This window comes from Scyliorhinus torazame, chromosome 12 (genome assembly GCF_047496885.1).
Source record: "Scyliorhinus torazame isolate Kashiwa2021f chromosome 12, sScyTor2.1, whole genome shotgun sequence".
In the NCBI taxonomy this organism is placed as follows: Eukaryota; Metazoa; Chordata; class Chondrichthyes; order Carcharhiniformes; family Scyliorhinidae; genus Scyliorhinus; species Scyliorhinus torazame.
The window spans coordinates 201,604,632-201,631,863 of NC_092718.1; the positions used below are offsets into that span (position 1 = coordinate 201,604,632).

Consider the following 27,232-nt stretch of genomic DNA (forward strand, 5'->3'; position numbering starts at 1 on the left):
CAGAATTTGTTGCTCATCTCTAATTGCCCTGAATGGACAATTAAGAGTCAACCATATTACTTTGGATGTTGAGTCACATGTAGGCCAGACCAGGTAAGGACGGCAGATTTCCTTCCCTAAAAGGACATTAAGGAACCAGGTGGGTTTTTAGGACAATCAATAACAGCTTCATGGTTACTATTACTGAGACCAGCTTTCAGTTCCAAATTTTAAATTGAATTTAAATTCTGACTGCTGCTTGGGTGGGATTTGAACCCATGCCCCTAGAGCAGTAGCCTGGGCCTCTGGAATACTAGTCCAGTGACATTATTACCCCAGGTCTTCTCTAGAAACTTGTGACTGTGCCAACCATTTGCTACTAGAGTATTTCTTTAAAACAGAATTGTTACCTAATTTACTGGGATGTGACGTGGGACCTGGGTGCATCTTTGCATCCCTTGTGAACCCAGCGAGGTTTCCTTTAATGGCTTCCAAGGCATCATCCCGGTTCTTTTCCCCCATCTGAAACCAGAACGAGACAGAAACCAGTAAATTAGCTTTAAATAATATGAGACTGTGATTTCTTTTTGTTAGAAATTATATTTTTGAATAAAGAAAAATCAACTTTTCTTTAACCCCAAATTACAAAGTGAAAAGTAATTTAGCGAGCTCTTCACCCTGCATTTCTAGTTTTTACATATGTTCCAAAAGAAAATGCAATGTACTATCCCCATAGAGAGAGGGTGTGACAATGGAACAAAACACAACATTGAGAAAACCCATATCTGCACCCGAGGAAAACCATAGGGGTTTTGGTAGCATGGCAACAGCAATCTCTTACGTAATGGGAAGGAGAATTACCCTATTACATGAAGCTAAATAAAGTGTTTCACTCAGACAGCTGTGGAGCAGTGATAAGCGGAGGTCCCCTCAGAGATAGGAAGACTAACTGCAAAGTGCTATTCTCCCTCAACCCTCAGCAGCAGCAGGATTTTATAACTGCAGAGACAGGCCTGCCAAACAGGTTGCCCACCAAGTAACAGATAACGCAGGATTGTAGAGGGCATAACATGACAAAGGAAGGCAAAAAGCATTTAAATAACCTCAAAAGTGTATAAAACAAAAATAAAATAAAATCACTGAACTCAAAAATGATAAACATTTTCTTTATCATTAATGTATCCAATCCCCTGACTGGTACATTGAATCACAGGTACCTCAAAAAAACTCTCCCCCAGCTCACCAATCTCATCAGGGGGGAAAAGAAAATCAGGCTCTTAATCTCGTCTTACAACATAGACAATTCAAATTTGACCAATTGCATTCTATATTTATCCATGGTTCTGTCAAAACAAAATCCACTGTGTTTTGTGCCAATTAGATAATATCTCTATCCTTATCATCAACTCTGTTCTTGCATAGGTAGTAACCAAATCATTATTTTTTTAAGTTGATAGTATCAATGACTTTCAATGGGTGCCTGCTGAGTCTGGAAAAAAGATTAATTTGTGCACATCTCAAATATCAAAAAAATAACCTTTTAGCTTTGCATGCATGTATTCTAACTTTGAAATTACATCCTTAGTTAAAAACCTGCTTATGTATAACATTGGCCCAGATTTTGTGGTAAGAATAACACAAGGTTCAGTTCTCATCACTTTCAGTTCACAAGGTTCAGTTCATCTTTTAAACCTTTATTTTATCCTAGTGCACATTTCATAATTCTTTTTTTTTGGGGGGGGGGGGGATATATGTCTTGCACTATGTCCCTGGATGATGCTGATTGGAGTTAAATCGCAGATTATCCTTGTTTGACCGTGGTGGTCAGAGTTGCCTCGGGTGGGGCCCAGCTTGCAGTTGCACTGTTGCTGGTGAGCGGGCCTTCGCCCAGGTAGTGCTGTGTCCATTGGGATGATGGCCGACATTGAGAATGTTGTTCTAGATGAGGATCTCAGCTCCATGGTGCAGGTTCTTGGAAGTCACTGAGGAATTGCGAGGTATCCTTGGGAGAATGGTGGAGTTGCAGGGCAGTACCCTTGTATTCAATAGGGCACTTTCCCTGGTAAGGGCCTGCCTTTGATTTGTTGACACCCTGCTATATGGTATGTCGTCTATTCTGACGGGTTTGGGAGGTGGCGGAACGACTGTCTGTGAACCCAGTCCCTGGCGAGAAGTAGGAGGAGAATTCCTGATGGAGTTTGAAAATTAACTACCATGCTTTAGGAATCTTGATCTGAAGGCTGGGAACATCAGGTTCGACGGAGCACAGCGTACTCGATCTTCACGGCCTGGAATCGGTTGGGCCCCCCAATCACTGGCTCCATATTATCCTGTTCTCGATGCTTGTTACAAGGGCTTGAAGGTGGCAGATCATGCTGAGTCACCTTTTTCAGCATGGTGGAAGTGAAGGTGCTTCGTTCGTTGACATCCTCAAGAGATCCCAAGGAGTGTTCGATGATCCTGTCATTGCTTTGGCTTCGAGCAACATGGATGGTGTTATTATCTTGCAGTTCATCAATAATCCTGGACGTTACTCCCTTGTGATTACGTTGCCGATTTATTTGTCTTTTCTTCTGCAAGGACGTGCAAGGTGTGAGCATGAGGGCGAGTGTCACCCTCTATCCTGTTCTAGCAAAAGCCATATTGAATCGTTTGTGAAATGTGACCTGTGCAGTTTTAGCTTTTTTTTAAATTTATTATATCCTTGTGGTAATGGGAAGGGAGTGTTTTTTGAACAACTCCATAGCGGGTGGTGGGTGGTTGACTGGTGTGGAGTTGGGTGGTACGGTTAGTTAAGTCCTCATTCAGATTGAGGATAGCCATCCCAGTCAGAGTTAACCGTATCGGGTTTTTATTCCATTTTTTGTCATTTAGAATTCAAGAATTTGTACTCGTCTCTTTCAATGGCCTGGGCAGATTATGTATTCTGGGGAGGACTGGGTGCCTTCTCACTTTTCATTGAGGTGAAGGGTTTTTTGGGGTCTTTTTTCTTTAGTGCTATTGGATTAGAAGGAATTGAGTGGCAGTGCATGCAGAGGTGGGTTTGGTTAATCCTGGTATGATTTGAAGAGAGAGACTGTTTCCATGCCTCTACATTGTTGGAGCCCTTCCCTTGTGCGGGAGTAGCTTTGATGGGGGAGTTAGGCACACTCCTCCAACTTGTCTTATATGGTGGTTTCCCCGAGTGACCTCTTCATTGTGGCTGGGTTTTCCATGTGGAAGCAGTGTTTGTGTCGCTGTTGAGGCAGCGCTGTCATTTTGCTTGGTATTCTTCTTGTGATGACATGCAGTGCGGGGTGGTGGCTAATATTCCCAGGTCAGCTCAGGCGTCCTTCGGTTGTGGCTTTTTTATTTTTCTCTTCACCTGGGCGAGCAGTGCGCTGTTATAAATCCTGGTCCGATCCAGCTGGTCTATGGGAGGTTCGCCCTACTGCACTGGGAGGTGTGGTTGCTATGGTGCAGGATTGGCTGGCGTGCAAGTTTTGGGGTGTGCTGGAATTTATTTCTCTGTATCAGAGTATGCTGGGCTAGGCCAGGCATAGTGCTGTGGTTGATATCCTGCTGCCCTTGGAGCCTGGCACATCCCTTCTTGAAAGAAATTAGGGACATCCTGCGAGGCGGGGTTTTGTTTCTTCTGTACAAAAGATGCCTGGGTTGAGCCGAATCCTGTTGCCCCCTACCCCCAAACCAATGGTCGGTTTGCTTTCTTATTTTAAAGAGCAGCTTGTTCTCTTCTTCTTCATTAATGGGTGATGAACGTGTACCAAGGGAAACACGGTCCTATGGTGGGGTACTGATCCTTTGTTATCTTGTGATCCACACCTGGTAGTTCCAGTTCTCCTTTGTTTTTGTTTTCATTGGGAGGTGTTAACAGCACTGATCATAATCCAAACATGTTGCTGTTGATCCTCTCTGTATAAATATATGAAATGATGTTGGTTCTGTACTGGGCCTGAGACTGGGGTTATGTTGTGTGGTATATATGTGACACCCTTTTAGAACTGGGGTTTGTATGTTTTCTTTTTAGAAAAGGATGGGGATAAGGTTTCTGTGATTGGGTCCTGTATGGGTGCAGATGGGTCTGGTATCCAAGGAGAGGAGGTTAGGGTGTGTCATTGGTGCCACTGGCGTTGGAGTGGAGGGAGACATATATTGGTGCATGCCCGAACATGGCGCAAAGATTTTATCCTGAACTCTCGTGGCAGTTTCGAGCAATCGTTGCATAGGAAGGTGTGCACCATTTTACTACATTTTCATAGCCTTATCCAATTTCTCCCTTGTTCTCTGGCTAGGCTGTAGAGCAGTGGTGGGCAACCTGTGGCCCAGGGGCCAGATGCGGCCCATCTGGATTCTGAGTGCGGCCCACATGGTGAGTTGCCAAATTCCACTGATTTCAATCCAGGTAGTTTTTTCCTACCGGTATTACTGAAGTAATATGCATGTAAAGCATGGGCAAGTAAAGTGAAGTGCATGCTGATTGTACACAACATTGACTGTGAGAGCTCCGCACTCCCTCTGCATCCAATCAAGTGTAAATATTTATTTTGTTTTACCACTGAGAAGTTTTTTAAAAAATATATATATTTATTAAAGTTCTTCAACAAAACAATTTTTTTCCCTTACAAACAATAACCCCCTCCCCCGTAACAAAATAACACAAAATCGCCCTGGGCAAGGTATATACATGGTAAGATGATATATTTACATAGCTTTATACACTGGCTCTCGCCCATTTGTGCCAGTTTCCCCCACCTTCCATGTTATCCCCCGCTCCTCGGTCCCCTCAAGCAATCTCTCGTTTGTTCTCCGCGAGGTAGTCTAGGAACGGTTGCCACCGCCTGTAGAACCACTGCGCAGACCCCCTTAAGGCAAACTTAATCCTCTCCAACATTATGAACCCAGCCATGTCGTTTGTCCAGGCCTCCACGCTAGGGGGCTTCGCCTCCTTCCACAAGATCCTTCGCCGGGCTACCAGGGACGCAAAGGCCAGAATGCCGGCCTCTTTCGCCTCCTGCACTCCCGGCTCGTCCACTACTCCGAATATTGCTAGCCCCCAGCTTGGCTTGACCCGGACTTTCACCACCTGAGATATTGCTCCCGCCACTCCTCTCCAGAACCCCTCCAGTGCCGGACATGTCCAGAACATGTGGACACATGTTCGCCGGGCTCCCTGAACATCTTCCGCATCTGTCCTCTACCCCAAAGAACCTACTCAACCTCGCCCCTGTCAGGTGCACTCTGTGAACCACCTTAAATTGTATCAGGCTGAGCCTGGCACATGAGGAGGAGGAATTAACCCTACCCAGGGAGTCAGCCCACAAACCTTCCTCGATCTCCTCCCCCAGCTCCTCCTCCCATTTACCCTTCAACTCTTCTGCTAGCGCTTCCTCTTCTTTCATCTCTTGGTGTATTGCCAAAACCTTGCCCTCCCCGACCCATACACCCGAGATCACCCTGTCTTGAATTTCCTGTGTCGGGAGCAGCGGGAATTCCCTGACCTGTGCCTCACAAAGGCCCTCACCTGCATATATCTAAATGCATTTCCCGTGGGTAGCTCAAACCTCTCCTCCAGTGCCCCTAGGCTCGCAAATGTCCCGTCAATGAACAGGTCCCCCATTCTTCTAATCCCCGCCTGTCCATCTTCCCCGGGACAAACCGGTGGTTACCCCTGATCGGGGACCACACCAAGGCTCCCACTACACCCCTATGCAGTCTCCACTGGCCCCAGATCCTTAACGTTGCCGCCACCACCGGGCTCGTGGTGTACGTTGATGGTGAGAGCGGCAGCGGTGCTGTCACCAGCGCCCCCAAGCTCGTTCCTTTGCAGGACGCCATCTCCATCCTCTTCCATGCCGCCCCCTCTCCCTCCATAACCCACTTACGGATCATCGCCACGTTTGCTGCCCAGTAGTAGCTCCCTAGGTTTGGCAGCGCCAGCCCTCCTCGGTCCCTACTGCGCTCCAGGAACCCTCTCCTTACCCTTGGGTTTTGTTCGCCCACAAAAACCCCATAATACTCCTACCTACTCTCTTGAAAAAGCCCTTGGTAATCACGATGGGGAGGCACTGGAATACAAACAAAAACCTCGGAAGGACCACCATTTTTACCTACTGCACTCTACCCGCCAACGAGAGCGGCAACATGTCCCATCTTTTGAAGTCCACCTCCATTTGGTCCACCAACCTCGTCAGATTCAATTTGTGTAGGCCCCCCCAGCTCCTGGCTATCTGGATCCCTAGATACCGAAAACTCCCCTCTGCCCTCCTCAACGGTAGGTCCCCTATCCCTCTTTCTTGGTCCCTTGCCTGTAGTACAAAAAGCTCGCTCTTCCCTACATTGAGCTTATAGCCCGAGAACTCCCCAAACTCCCTCAAAGTCTGCATGACCTCCACCATCCCCTCCATTGGGTTCGCCACGAACAGCAGCAGGTCGTCCGCGTATAGCGACACCCGATTCCACTTAGAAGTTGATGACATTTCCATTAATATATGAATAATGAAGCACTTTCTATAACTTATGCAATATTCTGGGTGTATTAAATGTATTCAAGCCTGATTTCAATCATGCAGCCCACTGAGATGAAGCAGGGCCACTCATGTGGCCCACTCACTAGCCTAAGTTACCCTTCACTTCTATAGAGGCATCATGTCTAATGATTGTATCGAGCCAAACAAATTGCTATTCCCTTGCCCCCCTCTGTATTCATGAATGCAGAGCCTTTTTTTTTTGTTTGCTGTACAGTATCATTCATGTGGTTTTGTTGCAGTGTTTGTTAAAATGCAAAACCTGAATAAATATACTTTTTTAAAAAAGCATAAATGAACAGCAACTTCTGGCAAATAAGTGTGCTCTGTTATTTGCAGAAATCAAGAAGGTGCTGTCCCAGTTTCCTTGCTCCTCCAGACGTTTTTCTCTAACAGTACTACTCCGAGAGACGCGAACATGAAAGAATATGAGCTGATAGATGGCCTACCTAACATGTCAGATAAATTCAGGGCTTGTCCATTAAAGCACAAGTAAACTTTTAACATAGCAATAAGTCTTAAAACTGCCAAACTGCCTTTAACAAAGAACAAAGAAATGTACAGCACAGGAACAGGCCCTTCGGCCCTCCAAGCCCGTGCCGACCGTGCTGCCCGACTAAACTACAATCTTCTACACTTCCTGGGTCCGTATCCCTCTATTCCCATCCTATTCATGTATTTGTCAAGATGCCCCTTAAATGTCACTATCGTCCCTGCTGCCACCACCTCCTCCGGTAGCGTGTTCCAGGCACCCACTACCCTCTGTGTAAAAAAACTTGCCTCGCACATCTCCTCTAAACCTTGCCCCTCTCGCCTTAAACCTATGTCCCTTAGTATTGACCCCTCTACCCTGGGGAAAAGCCTCTGACTATCATTTAAGGCACTGAATTTGCAAGTACAGAATCTCATTCCATCAGATTTTAATTACAGTTGGCAATTTAATTGGCAAATTAAAAAGAATACTTTTTCTGTCTCCTTTACACCTTTCTTTCAATCCCTTCTTTTTGTCCTGATTTAATTTAATTTTCCATACAAAGTTTGGCATTGAATTAACCAGCCTCAGCAGGGATTCTTCAGTCGGATTGGTTAGAAAGATACATAATTTCTTCTACGATGGCACGGTGGTTAGCACTGCTGCCTCACAGTTCCAGGGTCCCGGGTTCAATTCCGGCCTGCCAGTGTCTGCATGAGTTTCCTCGGATGCTCTGGTTTCCTTCCACAGTCCGAAAATGTGCAGGTTAGGTCAATTGGCCATGCTAAATTGCCCCTTAGGTGGGGTTACTGGGATAGGATGGAAGCGTATGGGGTTATTTTTCCAGAGGCTGGTGCAGACTAGATGGGCCGAATGGCCTCCTTCTACACTGTAAATTCTAATTCGTCCCTATTCACAAAGGTCCTAGACTTCCTTGTAGAGGTTGCCACGCTGTTTTAGCTTTCTAATAACCGTAGGTTCCAGTTGAAAGGAAGTCTGTGGCCAAGGGTAAGTGCAAAGAATGGCAGACATTCACCTATGACTTTCAACTTTCTCCATGTTTTTTCTAATTTTTCTCCTTCAGGTTGTTGGCTGTTTATAGAGTGTGCTCACCAAAATTACTAATTTATGTGTAAACTTCAACAATGAGTGAAAGCAGGCCATAAAACCAAAGGTAGCATAGCAGCCACACACACGTCCTATTTTCCATTTGCCTACATCCAATGTTCAAGAGATCAATTAAGTCAGCACAGACAGGGTACAAAACCTGCCACCTTCCTGACCTATACTCACTGACCAAACTGGTTAAGCAATCAGGGCATTTTTGTTAAGTTTGAAGGTCATGGAAATCAAGTCTCTAATTCTCTCCTTTTGGTATCCCTCTGCACCGAATTCAAAACAATCCAACAAAACACCTTTTGAAGGAAAGGTGCTCTAAACTATGCAGAATATTCAAAATATAACCTCACTGTGAGAACCAGATTAAAATACACGGCTTTTATTTATTCGGAAATGGCCTCAGTTCTCACGAAAACTCTTGAGGGCTTTCTTTTCCAATAAATTAAATAAACTATCTGGAGAAAAACATATCTAGAACACCACTGAGGAATACCTTAGGTTTTACGCTGCTCAAAAGACGCAGCCTTTGCTTCTGCTCTTCAAAATGTCGCCGCTTACGTTGCTCTCCCAACAGAGTTAGCTGCTTTTGCATTTGCTTCCTAGAGAAACAAAAGGTGTATGGTTACTGCAATATTACAACTACCTCTGGACTAACATATTTCTTAATCTTTCCTATACAGTAAAGCTATCCAAAACCAGCTACTTAAATTACACTAATTGCGCTGCCTTGCAGTGGAATATCTTATCAAATGGCCATTCATTTTAATGCAAACATTTCCCAAAAAAATCAAGAATTTCTCAGCACTTTACCATCCTTTTGAGTATAGTAGACACACCTAGAGTGAACAAACAGCTTTAAGTGCAAGTAGAAATAAAATCCTCCCAATGCACATTACTCACCACTGATAGTGTTTGAGCATGCACAGGCGAGCGAGGAGAGAGACAAATAACCACACTGGCAGTGAAAGAAAAAATTAACCATTTACATCCTGCAATATAGCAGGTGACTTGATGATCGTTTACGGCTCTACTGCCAGGATTGTTTGCTGGGTTTAGGAAAAATCAGGAACTCTTAAGATTAAGGATTTGTAGGCTCGAGATCTGCTAACTTTTTGTTCACCCTTGATGAATCACCTCCATCACTGAAGTTGACTCTAAGTATATCTTAGATTTTGCATATTCCTTTATAAAAGGAATAAGTTAGGTCATTACTCCAAATCAATTTAGAATTAGAAAACCGCCTTACTGCTGCTCTTCAGAAAACTTCCTTTGCATATCTCTTGTGTATCGTGGTGGAGAAGGACGAAGCCTTATGAAATGATGTTGTGGCATAAAAGACATTCCAGCTGGTGGCATTGGTCCCATTGCCATTCCACCCTAAAGGGAATAAAATATTAAAATAATACCTCTGAATGAGCATAACAAGAATGAAATAGGTCATTCAATTCCTGCTTTACTTGTTGTTTAGATCCATGTACATAACTTGCTCATCTCTTTTGTACCCTCTACTACTTGTTCAATATTAGTGCATAATATGCCTTGTGATAGAAACATCACCATGGTAGCCCAATACTCCCTTGAGTGAGTCGTTAATAATTAAGCACACATTGTACAATACATGGGAAATCAATTGACATCTAAATGTACCCTTTAAATAAACATTCCAATTGCAATGTCTATTAACAAGTACTGTATTCATTTTGATAATGCATTTAAATTATATGCGACAATAAATAAATACAAGTTCTCTATCCTAGGGCTAACTTTGAACAGAATCTCACACAGCAGGGGGTCGAACTGTTGCATCAACAAATCTAAAGTTACAAAATGTCACGGTGACTTCCCTGGTTTGAGAGTAGGGGGTTGGGAGAGATAAGCATCGTCAAAAAAGTGCTTAATACAAATATTCTTCGCCTTGAATCTGTTCAGGAGATGGGGCGCACAGTGCAGAGCATCTGCTACCCTACAACCTTTGGGTTTCCCTATACAATTCACACTTAGGAGGTCAAGCAAGTGACTTCCATACAACTTTTAGGGTGTGTGATTGCTACGCGAGATTGATTCTCTCTCTGAAGCTCCCCTCTTTGGAGGCAAAAATGAGTGCCATATTTCAGCGCCTCTCCATATTTGCACTGCTGAGATTGGGAACTCCATTGGTACAGGAAAATTGCACCTAATGTTCCCAGTATTCCAATACACGATTTGTACATAAATACAACTAAAAACGCTCCATTAAAAATACCATATTTGATGAAGAATGGTTAATTTTTTGTACAGTGATATTTTCATCACTGAATTACCTGCATAGGCATTGCTCCAGAAGGCATCTGTGAACCAAAATCCATGCCCATCATGCCTTGCATGTTGGGCTGCATCACAGGTGCCATGGGGAATCCCTGCTGTGGCTGCTGTTGTTGCATTGACATCATTCCTACAGACACACAAATGGTGAAATGGAAATCTTTGTTTAAACTCACCAGATCAACTTTTCAAAAACTAAACAGTAACACAAGCCATCAGAAACACTTCACTACTCAAAACAGTCATCCAACTATTAAGCTAAACATTACCAGGAAAAATGATCTTTAGCTTTTGAGTCAGTTATATACAGTGCTATACCACAATCTATGTCGACGTTAATGACATACAAATTGAGATCTCACTGCCCACAATGGTTTTACGATATCGCAGGACCTTAGATGTCAGGATAGCTACATCATCAAAAGCATTTTTTAAATTAAATCGTCATGCCAAAAGAAGGCAACACCTAATGACTCAGTATATAGTATCAAATTATGTTTAACTGGTGAGTATCTTCAGTATAATTCATTTAACGGTTGATTGAGATTATTGTCACCAGTAAAATCCTTAAATACCAGAGACTGAGGAATGAGTACAAAGTATAATTACTGAGGACTTGGATAATTTTCACCAACATATTCTGGCTCTTTACCCCTCCATTATCTCCTTCCCCTTCTGAACCCGACACTATGATGAGATTAGTTCCACTATGTTGGCCATTGATAGTGTATTAGCGTACACTTTCCAAATACATTACTTTAATCGTTGTAGCTTACTCAGTCCGATCCTATTCTCAATCAACATCCACAGTCCCCTGGAAGAATCTCTGGAGAGCAGTGAAGAACATGAACATTTCTAAATGTTATCTCCCTCATGATGGTAGTCACTTTAGTGCAGTAATTGGTAGCCTCGGCTGGTGAGTGGGCTGCATGAGTGGCCTCCTTCATCTCAGTGGGCCAAATATTTAATAGGTTATAGAAATTGCTTAATCATTTATATTTTAATAAAACTATGAACTTCCAGTGGTAAAAACTAGAGAAATATTTGCACTTGATTGGATGCAGAGGAACCGCATGGCTCTCACTCAATTGTGTGTGCAATCAGCGCACAGCTCACTTCACTTGCATATTGTTATGACACCCGAGGCTAGTGCACGGTCAATTCTAGCCCCACTTGATCCGGAGTCACAACGCAGGTGAAATTAGATTTTCTATTAATACTCGTGGCTTTGGTCGAGTTAAATTAACTTCACCAAGTTTGTAAAATTTAAACACAAGTAACCTTTTACTATTAGCAGCAATTATAAGTAAATAGGCAAACAATACAACTGGCTACCTACTATCTGATTCCCAACCCCCCTTTCTAACTCCCCCCACTCTCTCTCTCTACACACACAAACATACACAGACAAACAAAGCAAAGGGTGGTTGAGAGGTAAAGAAAATGCAATAAAAGAATAAAGGATCTTTGATGCAGATGGATGTCTTCCAGTTAGTTTCTTTCTCAAGGTTCGGCCTTCAGTTGGCTCCTTTCTTTTCCTTCAGTTTGTAATGATATTCACTGCGGACTCGGAGACAGCAGGGAACCGACTGCAGAGAGAGGGAGAAACACAGCTCCTCTTCCTTCGAGGGTCTAGTGGCTTCTGGCAGGTTCACTCAAAAAAAAAACCATCTGGCAGCAATCAATCGGTGACTGTTGTCAGGCAGAACAACGTTCCTGCCAACCCACTGGTTGCCAGTTAGACAATCGAACAGACTTCCTCCAAAATTGGTTCCTAATAGTGTCGACGAGTCTGGTTTCTACTCTCCAAAATATAAAACCTAGGAACACACTGTCCTGGCAAGCGCTCTCTGCTTAAAAGCACATTCCAATTATGGGCTCACAGACCAAAAATAATAAAAGAAGTGGGAACAAAGAAAATACACAGGAAGGACCCCAACAATATCACTTCAGTCGCACCGGTACGAAAAAAACTACGTGGATGGAAACCAATGGAATTTGGCACTCTGCACATCGGCAACAGTCAACAAAATGTCTCATGGGCTACACTCAGAACCCTGATGAGCCGCATATGGCCCCCAGGCCATAGGTTGCCCACCACTGCCCTGAGGCTTGGCCCCCACCCCCTTCTGCAGATTGGTCCATGCCCTGGTTCACTAACAAGGGAACATGCATTGTCTGTTGGTATGCTTGAGGCCTTCTGCAATAAGTGAGAATCACAGGGTATATATAGTTTCTTCGAGATACTGCCACCATTATTATGATTTAGCTGCCAAGATCCCCTTTTCTTTTACTGGGACATTTGTAGTTGCTCGTTTTGGACATTTTTTAGTTTGATTGGACCATACGATTCTTTCTTATATTAGTGGTACTGTGAAAGGGCTATTTGTTGTGCTGAGTCTTGTTTGGTGACTGGGACAACCCAGTATCACCATATTTCATAGAATCCATACAGTGCAGAAGGAGGCCATTTGGCCTAATCGAGTCTGCACCGACCCTGCAAAAAAATAAAAGAAAAAAAGGGCACCCTACCTCGGCCCACACCTCCACCCTGCCCCCAACTAACCTACATATCTTTGGACACTAAGGGACAATTTAGCCTGAGAAAGTGAAAGCTTCATGCAGCGAGTCACTGAAGGCCAGAAGCGAACCTGGGTCCCTGGGGCTGAGTTAACAGTGCTAACCACTGTGCCTCCGTGCTTCTTCAAGAGGTCATTCCCCAGTGGCAATTTGTTTCCATTACTAGCTCAGCACAGGCACGTTCCTGTTCTTCACACTCAGTACGTGACAATCGACTCAATCTATAACAATCAATAAATCTTCTCTACAGCATGTGCATATACGGAAATGGGTTAGTTAGGATCATAAATGGGCCTTGTATCAAGTGTCTTTTTTTGCAGGTGTCCTTTTTTTCAAAATGCTCATTGAATGTACAATGAATCAAATATCCTTGGATTGGCTTTATCTCCTGCAAAGTTGTTTTTTTCCCCACCAGGAATCTGCTCCATGGCAGCCTGCAGAGGTTAGGGCTTCCATAGGGATGAAGTGCCTGGGTAATGTCATTGAAACTGGGGGAATCTCCCTGGCTGTGCTGTCGCTGCTAACATTGTAAGTGTTGGTCAGGGGGTAGGAGGATGCAGATAGCAATTTATCAGTACTTGATATTGCTCCCGGCTTTTGTCCAATGGGGAGTTCTTTGTCCAGCATCCGTAACAGCAGAGACCTCACTTGATTCCCTGGGATAGGTGTGTGCAAGCATTCAACCCTGGGGATACAGTAGTTTCTCTCCCACTATGGATTCAGAGTAAAAAGCACACCCAATCCACAAAAACAGCTTCCTTCACCTGCTGTCGACCCACACCGACCCGAGTGCCTTGTGTTTTAAGTGGCAAACAGATTTAATGCATTAAAGACTGTCCATAGCTCAGAATGAGAGTGCCAGGATATCAAGGTGTAGCTTATATCGATCAATTTGGAACTGTTTGAGGGCAGCACGGTGGTGCAGTGGTTAGTACTCCTGCCTCACGGTGTCGAGATCCCAGGTTTGATCCGGGCTCTGGGTCACTTTCCGTGTGGAGTTTGCACATTCTCTCCATGTTTGCGTGGGTTTTGCCCCCACAACTCAAAGATGTGCAAGGTAGATGGATTGGCCACACTAAATTGACCCTTAATTGGAAAAAATGAATTGGGTACTCTTAAATTTGTTATAAAAAATTTAGAACTGTTAATAAGCATGTTTTTTTTCCAGGTGTCTGTATTTTGGGACTGCCCTTTGATGTCAGTCTCTAGTCGCATATAAAATACAAAATGAATGACCTTATTCAGTACTTCTCTCCCCCCACCCCATGCCCCATAATTGACATAATGAAAGATAGATGTATCTGTTATGTAGTGCAGTGATAGTTACTCTAATAGATAAATAATCCATTGGAAGTTTAACAAATCACAAACTATTGATTAGTAGACAATAACTAGTTTGTCACATTATACATTCCCCCACATCTCCTATTTAAAATGAATTCATTATCATACAAGTTCTTTCATATTTTGCAAAAATACTTTCAAAATATGCTGAACACACAAATAGGAGAAATTTTATAAATATAAAGCACAAATCCTACAACTCAGCTCATCTGAGGAGGTCAAGAGTGATCTTAGCTCAGAGTTAGATTAGATCATAAATGTGGCAAATCAATTTAATTAGGTGATAGAATTCTGAATTCCCACCAAACTGCCCTAGTGTTTCTGTCTCCAAACTAGAGAAGCTGAAACATATAGGCCTGGAATGAACAATGTTTGATCCCAGTGCAACTGATGCGACGGTAGGCATATTCCTGAGTTAGCTGATCTCAGCTGGGGCTGTTGAAAGGGTATTAGAATTGACTCCAATATCCCAGGAAAATTATCCAGGGTTCCTAAATCAAGTCATTGTTCAGGCAGTGCCAGGGTAAACATCCCCGAGGAAGGGATTAGAAGTGACAGGGCTGACACAATCGATTAATGGCAAATGCCTGTTATCTCACTATTTGTGCATGAGTGTGGAGAATAGTTGAGTGGATGGGGTATCGAAGAGCCTCAGAAAGATTCAGTACCTTGGGGGAAAAGGAGAAAACTGGCAGAAAGACATAGCAGGGTGAAAAAGAATTCAGCAACCAGGAAAAGAGATATACAATTACCACGGATTTGCTGATCATAGAATTTACAGTGCAGAAGGCCATTCAGCCCATCGAGTCTGCACCGGCCCCTGGAAAGAGCACCCTAGTCAAGGACACACCTCCACCCTATCCCCATAACAAGAACAAAGAACAAAGAAATGTACAGCACAGGAACAGGCCCTTCGGCCCTCCAAGCCCGTGCCGACCATGCTGCCCGACTAAACTACAATCTTCTACACTTCCTGGGTCCGTATCCCTCTATTCCCATCCTATTCATGTATTTGTCAAGATGCCCCTTAAATGTCACTATCGTAACATTTCGTATCATAACCCCAACCTACCTTTTTTTGTTTGGATACAAAGGGAAATTTAGCATGGCCAATCCACCTAACCTGCACATCTTTGGACTGTGGGAGGAAACCGGAGCACCCGGAGGAAACCCACGCAGACACGGGGAGAACGTGCAGACGCCACACAGACAGTGACACAAGCATGGAATCGAACCTGGGACCCTGGAGCTGTGAAGCAACTGTGCTAACCACTGTGCTACTGACGCGGTACATTGTGACTATCTTTAAAATTCTATTTGTTTTCACCCGAGTCAGAGTTCAATATTGGATAATCCTGTGCCCAAGGCTACATTGGATTTCCAGAGTATCAATGGTAACACATGTTTGAACTAATAAAAACTCCCCAAATGCCACTTCAGCGTGGTTCATTCCTAAACATTACTGCAATATTGGTTCACGTGATAGTACAAAGCGAGATGAGAAGTCCACAAAATGAGAAACGATTTTGTTAAAATGTTATCTTTTGGATTTTCTCTACACGTGCAGGAGATAAATTACTGAAATGAAATGTCACGAGTCCTATAGAAGGCTATTGAATAAAAGCTTGCAGGGTGTAGTTCTCTAGTATTAGAGACCAAAACACCATGAGAACCGCCCCCCCCGCCCCACCCCACAATAGGCTGCATCAAACAGTGCCTGAGCTCAGAATGGCCTCTGGTACTAAGGGATACCTGGTACCCATGGAGTCAGTCCCACAAAGATTAAAATTATCTGGTTAGTAAATTATTATTGGAATAAGTTTTTTTAAAAAAAAGTACCCTTTTAGTTCTCACCACAATAAAGGAATTCAAGTAAACGTTATTATTTCCAATAGAACAAAGTAGTTGTCTCAGACATAAATTTAATACCCAAATTTATTCTCTTGTTGATTCAGCATCTTCTTAAATTCCCTTTTATTGTTCAGGCAATACAGCGGAGATCAGTCTCAATTACAGACACACACAACAGTTCTGTGGCATTATGTCAGTGAGCCTTTATGGAGCATTAATAAAAAATAAGTATAAATATTTATAGGGCAGAATAAATTGGGAAGTGGGTGTAATGGCATTTCTTCCAGTCTCCTTGCTGCTTGGAATTGCAAATCTCTTTCAGGAGTTGCAACGGACATGATTTCCACAAATTTTAATGTATTTGAAAAGTAATGAATTAGAAGACCTTGTATCATGGTGCTTTCAAAGGCCACAAGGACTTCAGTTTAATCCAAAATATTAAAAGTGTAATGAAAACAGGCTTTTGTGATTTTTAAAGAGAATAAATCCACAGTAAAAGTGGTACTTGGGCAGCACAGTGGCACAGTGGTTAGCACTGCTGCCTCACAGCCCCGGGTCACTGTCTCTGTGGAGTTTGCACGTTCTCCCAGTGTCTTTGTGGGTTACATCCCCACCACCCAAAAAGATGTGCAGGGTAGGTGGATTGGCCTTGCTAAATCGCACCTTAATTGGAAACATTTTTTAAAGTCAAAGTGGCACTTGCTAGCTCTGCCTCACCAACCTCGGATTGGAAGTTTCCTTTGTTCTGTGTCGAGGTTAGACTGTGGGCAGCCAATATTTGTGACATACTGCACACAGTCAACCCTTGTCAACTCATTCAGTGTACATGTCCGACTCAAAAGTAACTTTCCTGCTTGTTTTGTATCAGTGTTTGAATGCTCAATGTACTACAGGGTGAATCAGTTCTGAGCCCAATTGCTAGAAACCATCTTCAAGAAGACAGTTTTGACTGCAAAAAAAAAAAAGCCCTTACTATTGGGGAGATTCTCTCTCTTCAAGCCATTATGGTTATATGTAAATAACCCTACATACAAAGCTGAAGTAATTGCGATTTTAAGAACTTGTTGAGAAGAGTTAAAAGAACTATGGATGCAGCCACCCCAGTTGGCGTGAAGTTCAGAGCTGACTATTCCGCTATATTGTATCCGAGTTATCTTTTTGCTTTGGGGTATTATTTTATCGGTGAATAATTTCAAACAAAGATTTACCTCATGTATCTGTTGAGATCTACTGCGGTGGATTCTCCCCCTCCAGTATGGAGGTGAACATGTATTTAACAAAAAATGATTTGTTGCAATTCAGAGTTAATTATTAGATTGGGTTATGCTAACCTATGAGGAGTACTGAATACAACTGTTACCGATTTCAGTTCGTAGGGGATTCAATCCATATATGGAAACTGTGGCCAGCTGTGAGCATAAGAAATGTCCCAATGGTGCACCAGCTAGACTTGCCTAAATGAACCTTTGGCCAGAACTTCCGAGAAATGGCAACCAGTCAGATTGCATTCTGCTCCTTTCTACTTACCTTAGTCTGGAGCTGCCCATTTCTCACCCAACCTTCTGTCTTGGGCCTGGTAAAAGTAGTGCAGCGCAGGCCAGCAATATCAGGGGAAGTGAAGCCACACCCTTTTACAGGACTAGCATCTGTAACAGAGGTAAGTTTGAAGGTCCCAGCCACTTTGAGAAGCCAGGGAGGAGATAAGTGTGTAGGTAAGTGAGCAGGATGGGGCGGGGGTTGGAGGGTCAGAAATGTTTTTTAATTTTCCAATTTTTCCTGAATAACTATTCTGCGGAGAGTCGGTAGCATTCAAAGTGTCCAATTTACTTTACGGTTTTATTAGGGGTTGTGCTGTGGTTAGCACTGCTGCCTCACGGCACTGAGGACCCGGGTTCAATCCTGGCCTCGGGTCACTGTCCGTGTGGAGTTTGCACATTCTCCCCGTGTTTGCATGGGTCTCACCCCCACAACCAAAGATGTGCAGGGTAGGTAGATTGGCCACACTAAATTGCCCCTTATTGGGAAAAAAAATGAACTGGGTAGTTTAAATTTATTTTTTAAATAAATAGGAGTATTGGTGATTCCCAGTGCAGGGTCATTGCCCATCAGAAGGTTTAAATCACCTGGGCAACTGGTGTACCTCACAGTTCACAGTGTACCTCCGAGGTATTACCCCACCATCCCAGTATCAATGAGAATCAGCCAGACGTCATGCAAGATCGGTGGGGTGGGAAAGATGGAAGGAAAAGGGGGGGGAATAGAGAGCAACAAAAAAAAAAAGAGGTCTGACTGTTTAGCTCATTTTAGGGTAGGGGGAAGAATTCAGATGACTTCATCCATATATTAAGTAAAGCACCACTAATAGAATCCATCCACTGGACTACTGGATAAACAATAATACAGATATGGAGAAGTAGGGATATCTGACATGTTCAGAATGTACTCTTCAGAACATTTACATGCATTTCATTTTTAAAAAATATTTAATATTTTTATATGCTACATCCAACAATTCAAGAACAACTCATTTGGTGTTTACTACAATGCAGTAAAAGGAAACACATACAAAACTAGGCCACAACAATAAGTGTTTAAAGATTAATGTTAATACATCGATGTAATGAATCACAAATGGTGCAAGAACACAGAAAGGAAAATAATCAAGATATGCATGGTAGAATTGCAGTATTGCCATACATACCTTGGGGAGGAACTAATCCCCCTGATACTGGGAACCTGAAGCTGCAACCAAAGTAAAAGAAAATAAATTAGCAAAACAGATTTTCACTGCGAGTTTAAACTGCTGACGTCCTTGAAACCTATATTCCAATTGGACGGGAAAAATTCTTTACACAAGGGTTGAAATTCTCTGTCACAAACAATTATTGAGGTAGTGTCCATGAATACTTTGAAAATGGAATTAAATAGGTTTGAAAGAAAGGAATATTAAAGAACATGGGGAGCTAGCAGGAGGATGGAATTGCATTCTATGGCCGGAAAGAAACAGCTTGAAGGCCAGAATGGGTTGTAACTGTGCAGCAATATTCGCTGATTGTCTGCCAAGTTGTTATTATCACTGTGGAAAGTCGGTGAAGGCTGCTCATTTAGGAGCAGGGTTGTCATATTCCCTTTTCGAAAATGGAGCCTGTTACCTCGTCTGCTTAGCCTTCAGTGCTTGTAGAAATTTGATTCCTTCCCCTCCCACCATAATATTTCTTTAATAGCGCCCCCCCCCAAAAAAAAAGTGATCTCAATAACAATGAGTAGATTCAAAACAGTAAAATTAGAAATCTTTTTTTTAAAAAAGATTATCACTTACCAAACAAGAGATTTCAGTGCAAGTATTTGCTACAACACAAAACACAATCTTTTTGTTTATCAGATAGCAATAGGGATTGTAGACTACAGTAAATTAATTAGCTTAGATGTATGACGTTCTGTGGCAATTCCTAAAAACAGCAACGTCATGCAGAGATGTGCTGAGCATCTGGACAGTATTGCAGTCAGTAACAAAGCTTTGAATCACTGAAGCTTTGTTTTACCAAAGGAAACTTTCTAGTACATCACCAAATTGAGAGTTCGTGATCTCGATCAGACCATTAGAAATGCTGCAGCAGCATCTCAAGGAAAGCCCGTCCACCCACTAAACGTGTGACAGAGGCTCTGCACCTCCCCTTGGCTACCAAATACACTGCCTAGCAAGTAAACTGTAGCACATCGCTGGATCGGAGCTGTGAGCCAGCCCACCTCTCCCTCAACATGGCACCGCGCAGCAAGCGATTATTTGTGGGCACCGCGCAGCAAGCGATCATTTGTGGGCTTACAGAAGGAGAGAAAGGGACCGCAAGAAGACATTTATCCAAAGTTGGATGCACAAAGCAAATATTCCCACAACCCAAAGTTTGACGTTTCTTCAGAAGGTTTTTAATTACTTCAGGACTTTAGCATTGCATATTTCCATTTCATAAATAAACACATCTATTACTTTGTGCTTCCCAAATATAAGTTTCTGACAGAAGGTTCTTAGCACTAGTACAATGCAGTAGATTTGGAACAAGAAACATGGATGATAGATGTGCACTTGCATTAACTAAACACAGTTTGAAAAAAATCAGACCTACTGTGTGAGAGCACTGGCTCTGGAAAGAAAATATTAGTGGGAAACACGATGAAGCAGGTTTTTCCACTTAAGGCTGGAACTTATTCTGCAGCAGAGTGTCATTGTGACTCATGACTTGACAATCCAACAAGAAATTTTAAGGATAATCAGACATTGAGTTCAGCATCGTAAGTGGCATGTAAGCAACAAAAAAAATACTAATAGGATTACTCATGCAACGTGACTCAATGTAGCTTTAAAAGAGTAAATGTATCAGCCCTGGTTCAGTGGGAACACTTTCCATTCTAAGTCACATGGTTTGGGTTCAAGACCTACTCCAGAGATTTGAGCTCATCATTTTGGCTTACAGTATAGTGCAGTACTGACAAGATGTTGGCTTTTGATGTAAAATGGCAGCTCAGTGTACCCTCTCAGATATATGCAACATTAAAGGAGACATGGGAGCTATCCTGATATCCAAGCCCACAATTATCCCTCAACAACTTCATTCAAAACAGATTATTTATCTCACTGCTGTTAGTGTGTGCACATTGCCTGCAGTGTTTCCCTATATTACATTTCGAAAGTAGTTACTAATAATAATCTTTATTGTCACAATTAGGCTAACATTAATACTGCAATGAAGTTACTGTGAATACATTGTTGTGGTGCATTTTGGGGCAATTTTCCTTTGCGTGAGACTTTCGGAACTAAATCGAATGGCTGATTATTCGTAAACATCTATCTCTAGGACATGCTGTACTGGCAAGTCCCAAGATCTGATGGCGCTACACTACAGTCTTCGTTGGAAACACCTGGTTAGTTGTGTTTGCCATTGATATGTTCCTTCGGGAGCCAGTGATCTCAGTCAGTAGGTCTGATTCTTCAAAGGCCAAAAGTGAACAATTTTCCCTGCAGTGTCACTGACCTGAGGTTGTGCTGGCCCACAATAACGTTAGAATGCCATTGCGTACTTTCAAGTCACACAAAGATCCATGAGCATGTGTAGCTTACCACACCCCAGTCTGACTAAATACTGTAAAGTTTTAATTCTAGTGCATTGCCAACACGGTGACTAAATTGGCAACAGATTCATTCCCATTTGAAATATTTTATTTGTCCTATTCATTCTAGCCGTAACTGTTTTCATAAAATGCACCATCATATTGCCTATAATTTCTGACATAGTCATACTAGTCTCCAAACAAGACAACTCATACCAATTTATCCCAATCACAGCACTGCCTTAATCAAAAGGTAGAAAGCAGGCACATTAAAGCACCCATCCCATTCCCCCACCCACTAAACAATGGAGTGAGCTCCCACACCCAAACCACAAAGCAGTACTAAACGGGGGGGGGGGGGGGGAGCGAGAGATCACAGCACCTGAGGCGTTGGAGGGTAAAACGACAAGACCAATAATGTAGACAGGCCATGTCCCCATTATCTTAATGAGGTCGCTGTAAAGAAAAACTGAGAGTGACGGTCCCTTTGTTTGGCTCACCAAAAAGAGTTCAGGAGAGCAGGCATTTTATCAACTGTAAAATCTGGAAGTCACAATGATTTATCATACTAGCATCATAGAAGAGGCCTATTACTTTGACAAGTCAAATATTCCAAATGTAAGGCAGTACTTAGCTTAATACGTTGTAACACATTCAAAAGTTGCAGATGATTTCAGAGATCTGGACTGCAAAGTAAAGCTTTAGTTTGTGCCAATAACCATAAAATAACTGCCTTGAATGTAATTTTTCATACTAAGACATACTTTACTGAGCAGTTTTATCAAGTATTTCCAATATTCACCCCTTAATGAACTGTAGCACAGTGGTAGGACTGTTGCTTCACAGCACCAAGGACCAGTGTTTGATTCCTGGCTTGGGTCACTGTCTGTGCAGAGTCTGCATGTTCTCCCCATGCCTGCGAGGGTTTCTTCAGGGTGCTCCGGTTTCCTCCCACTAAAATGCCGAAAGGCATGCTGTTGGTGAATTGGACATTCTGAATTCTCCTTTAGTGTACCCGAACAGGCGCCGAAGTGTGACGACTAGGGGATTTTCACAGTATCTTCATGCAAGCTTACTTGTGACACTAATAGAGATTATTATAAGCAACTCTTACTGTTATTTCTATCTTGCACCATGTTGTTCAAACTATTTTTTCATATTTGATCTTGGAGGTATGGGCAATATTGGTGAGGTACTAACTTGCTATGATGGGATTTAAACTCTTGACCTTGAGATTGCTAAACCAGCACCAAACTGTGGCACCCAGTTTATTTTGCCGCCATTTTTATACAAGTGCCAACGGTCAAAATGTCTTGCACAAATTAAGCCAAAAAATTGCAATGTGAATGTGAACTGCCTCAATTCTCAACAACTGTAAAACCAGCTCACAACAAATCAATAATGGTCAAGGATCTTTTATCCATAAGTCCAAAAACCAAACACATCCAATAACCACACTCTTTTTAAACCTCATCAGATTTCAGCATGGGAAGCATGGGAAGTCTCTGATCTGAGCCATCACGAACCTCGCCAACTGCGCCTGACCTTTAGCACATGGGAAGTCTCTGACTTGACCTGACCTGAACCAACACGATCCTCGCTGACCACACCCGACCTTTAGCTCGGGAACTCTAGTCATTTGTCTGTTACCTTGCGAACCCTTCCCTGCCAGCAGAATCGCAGATGGAGTCACATATGGGAACTTATTCCAGGCACCCTGTATTTATTATTTAGTGATTCACCTTACTTTCCTAACCACTGTATTTACTTTGGACTATAGTGAGCCTAGGCTTCGGCCACTGTAATGTAAGTAGGCCCAGGCCTATAAGCCGTATCCAAAAACTAAAATTACCTCACATGTGAAAAACACTTGGCCCCAAGGGTTTCAGATAAAGGATAGTCGACCTGTAGTGTGCAAGTCAGCATTTAAGTTTGTATGTACAAAATATATGATTACGCCTAAAGCAATTCTTTTTTGGTCATCACAAAGATTCAGCATTAAACTCGAGCAGAGGTTAAAATTCACTATAGTAGCTGATTAACCTGATGGTAGAGATGGGATTGGGTATGACATGAGAAAGCTTGCATGGGAAAGGATGGGTCGCTAAGTACTGGGATTTAAGGATGTACTGCTCTTATAGATACTAATTTCACTGCAAATGTTTTGCGGGTCTGCACTGGTTCTAAAGTGACACTTTGTTACATGTAGGAACGGTTGAAGACTCTGGGTCTGTACTAGTTGGAGTTTAGAAGGATCAGGGAGGGATCTTATTGAAACTTACAGGATACTGCGAGGCCTGGATATAGTGGACGTGGAGAGGATGTTTACACTCGTAAGAAAAACTAGAACCAGAGGGCACAATCTAAGACTAAAGGGGTGATCCTTTAAAACAAGATGAGGAGGAATGTCTTCAGCCAGAGGGTGGTGAATCTGTGGAACTCTTTGCCGCAGAAGGCTGTGGAGGCCATAATCGCTGAGTGTCTTTAAGACAGAGACATACGGGTTCTTGCTTAATAAAGGGATCAGGGGTTATGGGGAAAAGGCAGAGAATGGGGATGAGAAAAATATCAGCCATGATTAAATGGCGGAGCAGACCAGATGGGCCTAGTGGCCTAATTCTGCTCCTATGTCTATGGTCTTATAGGATCAAGGAACAGACCAAACTCTCTAACATTCCACTTTCCTACACAGGTGAAGTCACACATCCATAATTTAAAATTGGAATGCAGATAGTCCATAAAGAAGTAATTATTTTAATTCCTCCATGTTTCTTTAAACAGATTAAAGTCAACAGTAATTAACTCTGGCTGTTCTAAAGATCTGTGCACTTTTACTTCTTCAGCCTGGATTTTAAATTAAGGTCTATGTGAGATGCTTCTCACACGGCTCATAGGACTGACAGATCTGCACCATATCCATGCTTTGTTGTTCATTCTCTGAAAAGGCTGAAACTAAAAAGGGTTCCAGTACTGTTCTCACTGCGCAGCCTTGGGGCACAGTGTAAATGAGTAGGAGAGACATTCTCTCCACAGTTCTTCATCTAGCAAGTTAACAATCTCAGCACTTCTGTCTAAGAAATTCCAATGAAGGGACATTTTTTGATACAACCAATATAACTCTCATGTTTACTTGCAAACTGAGTAGAACAACCAACCACAACCACTAAACATGACAATTTTAACACAAAATGCCATAGAATCCTTACTTTATTTAATATGCCACAGTGCTCAATGTAATTAGTTTTGGGAACCATATTGTTTCATATTACAATCAATTATAAATTAAGAGATATTTGGGGGGGGGGGATGTACATAAACAATAGCCACATTCAACAGAAATGCTGGGATGTTAAATACAATGACGGAATGGAGAAAATGTTCAGCAACTTCTTCAATGCAGCAATCATCAACCTTCCTGCCTTTTAAACTTAAACTAATAAAATGTATCCACTTGAATCATACGTCTAGCCAATTACACATGGAAACATAACACATATAGACAAAGGGGAAGGGAAATGTATTTTTCAATCACAACAAGATTATTGACATCAACTTTGACATCTACTACATCTGCTAAGCATTACTATTTGTTGGAGAGAGGTGGGTATTCCTAAAAAGCATGATTATTGCCCCAAACAGTTTCACCACTACTCCATCATCCAAAATGATTGGCAGCACAACACAGCCGTCAAAGTATCGCACCTTACAATTTTTTTGCTATTTTGTTTATGCATCCACTTATGCAATAAAATGCAGCAGAGAACACGGCAGAGATCATTAAGCCAACATCAAAATCAAACTCCCCTTCCAACCCAGGAGTGCTCAAAATTAAAAATTAGATGCAGTCAAACCTGCTGAGCATAAAAAATATGGTTCATTCTATGTATATACTGTCACTGACTGGGGAGCTAATCAAGTCTTTAGAAAGCTGGTTTATCTCCTCACCCTTTTCCTGGCACAGTCCAAAGCTCACTGGAGCTACATAAAGTGAGGATATGAATACTTTTATTGCCGGACAATCGTTTTAATAAAAGGGGTGGGGGGGGAAGAGAGAGAGAGAAAAGGGAGAAATAGAGAAGAGGAAATCGCATTTCAAATGTTGTTAGATCATATCCGAGCTAGCGACTTCCACCTGAATTAGTAATGCTTGGATGAAAAGAGATAGGGAGTCGGATGAAAGATACATGAGGCTCGATCTCCTTCTGGAACATGAATTATTCAGCGCACAAGCGCATCAGCTTCCCGTTCAATTCAAGGAGTCAGAAGAACCACAGCTCGAAAATGAGGAAGGGATCCTGCCCTTTCCTTTGATTCGGCCACCCTCCTCTCCCTTTTTGGTTTAGTTTCGGGCGGGGTGGAGGCGGCGATAAACACGCGACGTTAAAAAAAAGTCGAAAAGTGGTGGTGGGGGGGGGGGGGGGTTTGGAGAGAAACGTGAAAGTTTAATTTGAAATTCTTTTGAGGGTGGTGTGGCAGTTTATTTATTTATATATTTTTTCAAAAACAGCTGAATCAAAGGGAAGGTAGATTAAAAGAGCAGGTAGATAGAAATAAGAGTTTCCTGGGTGTATTGAGGGCACGGGGCACGGTGAGGGGGGTGAGGGGGGCGGCGGGGGGGTGGGAGGAGGGTAAATATATATATGTATGTGTGTGTGTCCTGATAAACATATGTTTATATATATGTATAGATGCATATATTGTGTGTATATAACAATAGATGCGTCCTGTATCTATGTATATATAAATATATAATTGTACATATGTACGCAAGATGTGTATAATATATATTTATATATACACATACATATGCGTGTGTGTTTGAGTGTGTATATACATTATATATATATATATATATATATATATATCTGTAAATAAATAAATAAGTGTGTGTGTCCTGGTCATTGAACCAGACTAACCCCCATTTCCCCATCACAATCATCTTACAAGCGGCCACCGGCTCAGTGATGAAGCTGAGCGGCGGGAACCGGCCAACCGCCGCCGCCGACGGCGGTCACAATTATAATTATTAACAATAATAATTTTTAAAAACGGAGATTCGATATGCAGCTTACCTGCTACCATCGCTGCTGTTGCTGCCTCCGCCGCCACCACCTGAGCCCGGTCGTAGCGCCATCTTGAATCGGCTCCTTGTCAACCAGCAACTACTTCCGGGTCCCCGCCCCCTCCCCAAAGGTCACCGCCCAGTCAGTCACCTGTCACCAGCTGCATCAACTTCACTGAGTCAGTCCCATTGCAACATGCTTGCCCCAAGTTACTTGCAATGTGTCTTCACCATCCTTTCTTTTTTTAAGGGGGAGGGGGGGAACTTGCAGTGTTAAATGTTTCCCCTTTTCCTCCTTCAGATTCCTTCTGCCCTACACGTTTTCCTTCTATATCTAAATTATGCACAGATTCTGTGTGGCCTTTTGGAACTGGGGAGAGAGGGAGGGAATAAAAAATTTTTATTAAAGGTTTTCATAAAATATCTACAATGCTTTGGGACCTCCTCAGGTTGTGTAAGGCACAGTATTGAACATAAAACATGTTTTCTCCTCTGCCTCATCCCCATGTCTTTTCTGCGTCTTGGTCAAGTGAGCTGCCGGCCAGAACGCCTTGCTGTATTACCATGGTAACCCTCCAAACTGCATCCCACCACATCAGCTCTGTTACTCAGCATCCTGTCCATTTTGTTACTCGTGGTTCTGCAGTGGCTGAATATATTAATTTGTAGTATTCCACATCTCTTTCAATTGTACACTTAGCTGTGATGTGATTTCATTTGCATAGCACGGCAATGCCATATTACACGGAGGAGAGTGTCCTCGGTGTGAAGGCAGGATTTTGTCTCCATAAAGACTGTCCACCCAACACCGTCATAGATAGATGCACCTGCAACAGGTAGATTGGTGAAGCCAAAGAGAACTATTTTCTTTCCTTGTGGGGGGGGGGGGGGGTTATG

At 42.6% G+C, this 27,232-nt stretch overlaps 1 protein-coding gene across 6 annotated transcripts in view; it reads right to left on the reverse strand.

Annotated features, from left to right (window-relative positions):
* synrg (synergin, gamma) overlaps window positions 1-26,418 on the reverse strand; it is a 131,270-nt gene extending 104,852 nt beyond the window's left edge. For 5 of the 6 annotated variants that reach the window (XM_072469679.1, XM_072469676.1, XM_072469674.1 and 2 more), the window contains exons 1-6: window positions 26,346-26,418; window positions 18,872-18,912; window positions 10,395-10,525; window positions 9,341-9,471; window positions 8,588-8,693; window positions 390-501 (exon numbers count right to left, since the gene is read on the reverse strand). In XM_072469679.1, coding sequence (XP_072325780.1) covers window positions 390-501; window positions 8,588-8,693; window positions 9,341-9,471; window positions 10,395-10,525; window positions 18,872-18,912; window positions 26,346-26,407 — 583 coding nt within the window. In that variant the 5' untranslated portion in view covers window positions 26,408-26,418. The remainder of the gene's footprint in view (window positions 1-389; window positions 502-8,587; window positions 8,694-9,340; window positions 9,472-10,394; window positions 10,526-18,871; window positions 18,913-26,345) is intronic. The other variant, XM_072469675.1, reaches the window with a different exon arrangement.
* Between the last annotated feature and the right edge of the window lie 814 nt (window positions 26,419-27,232).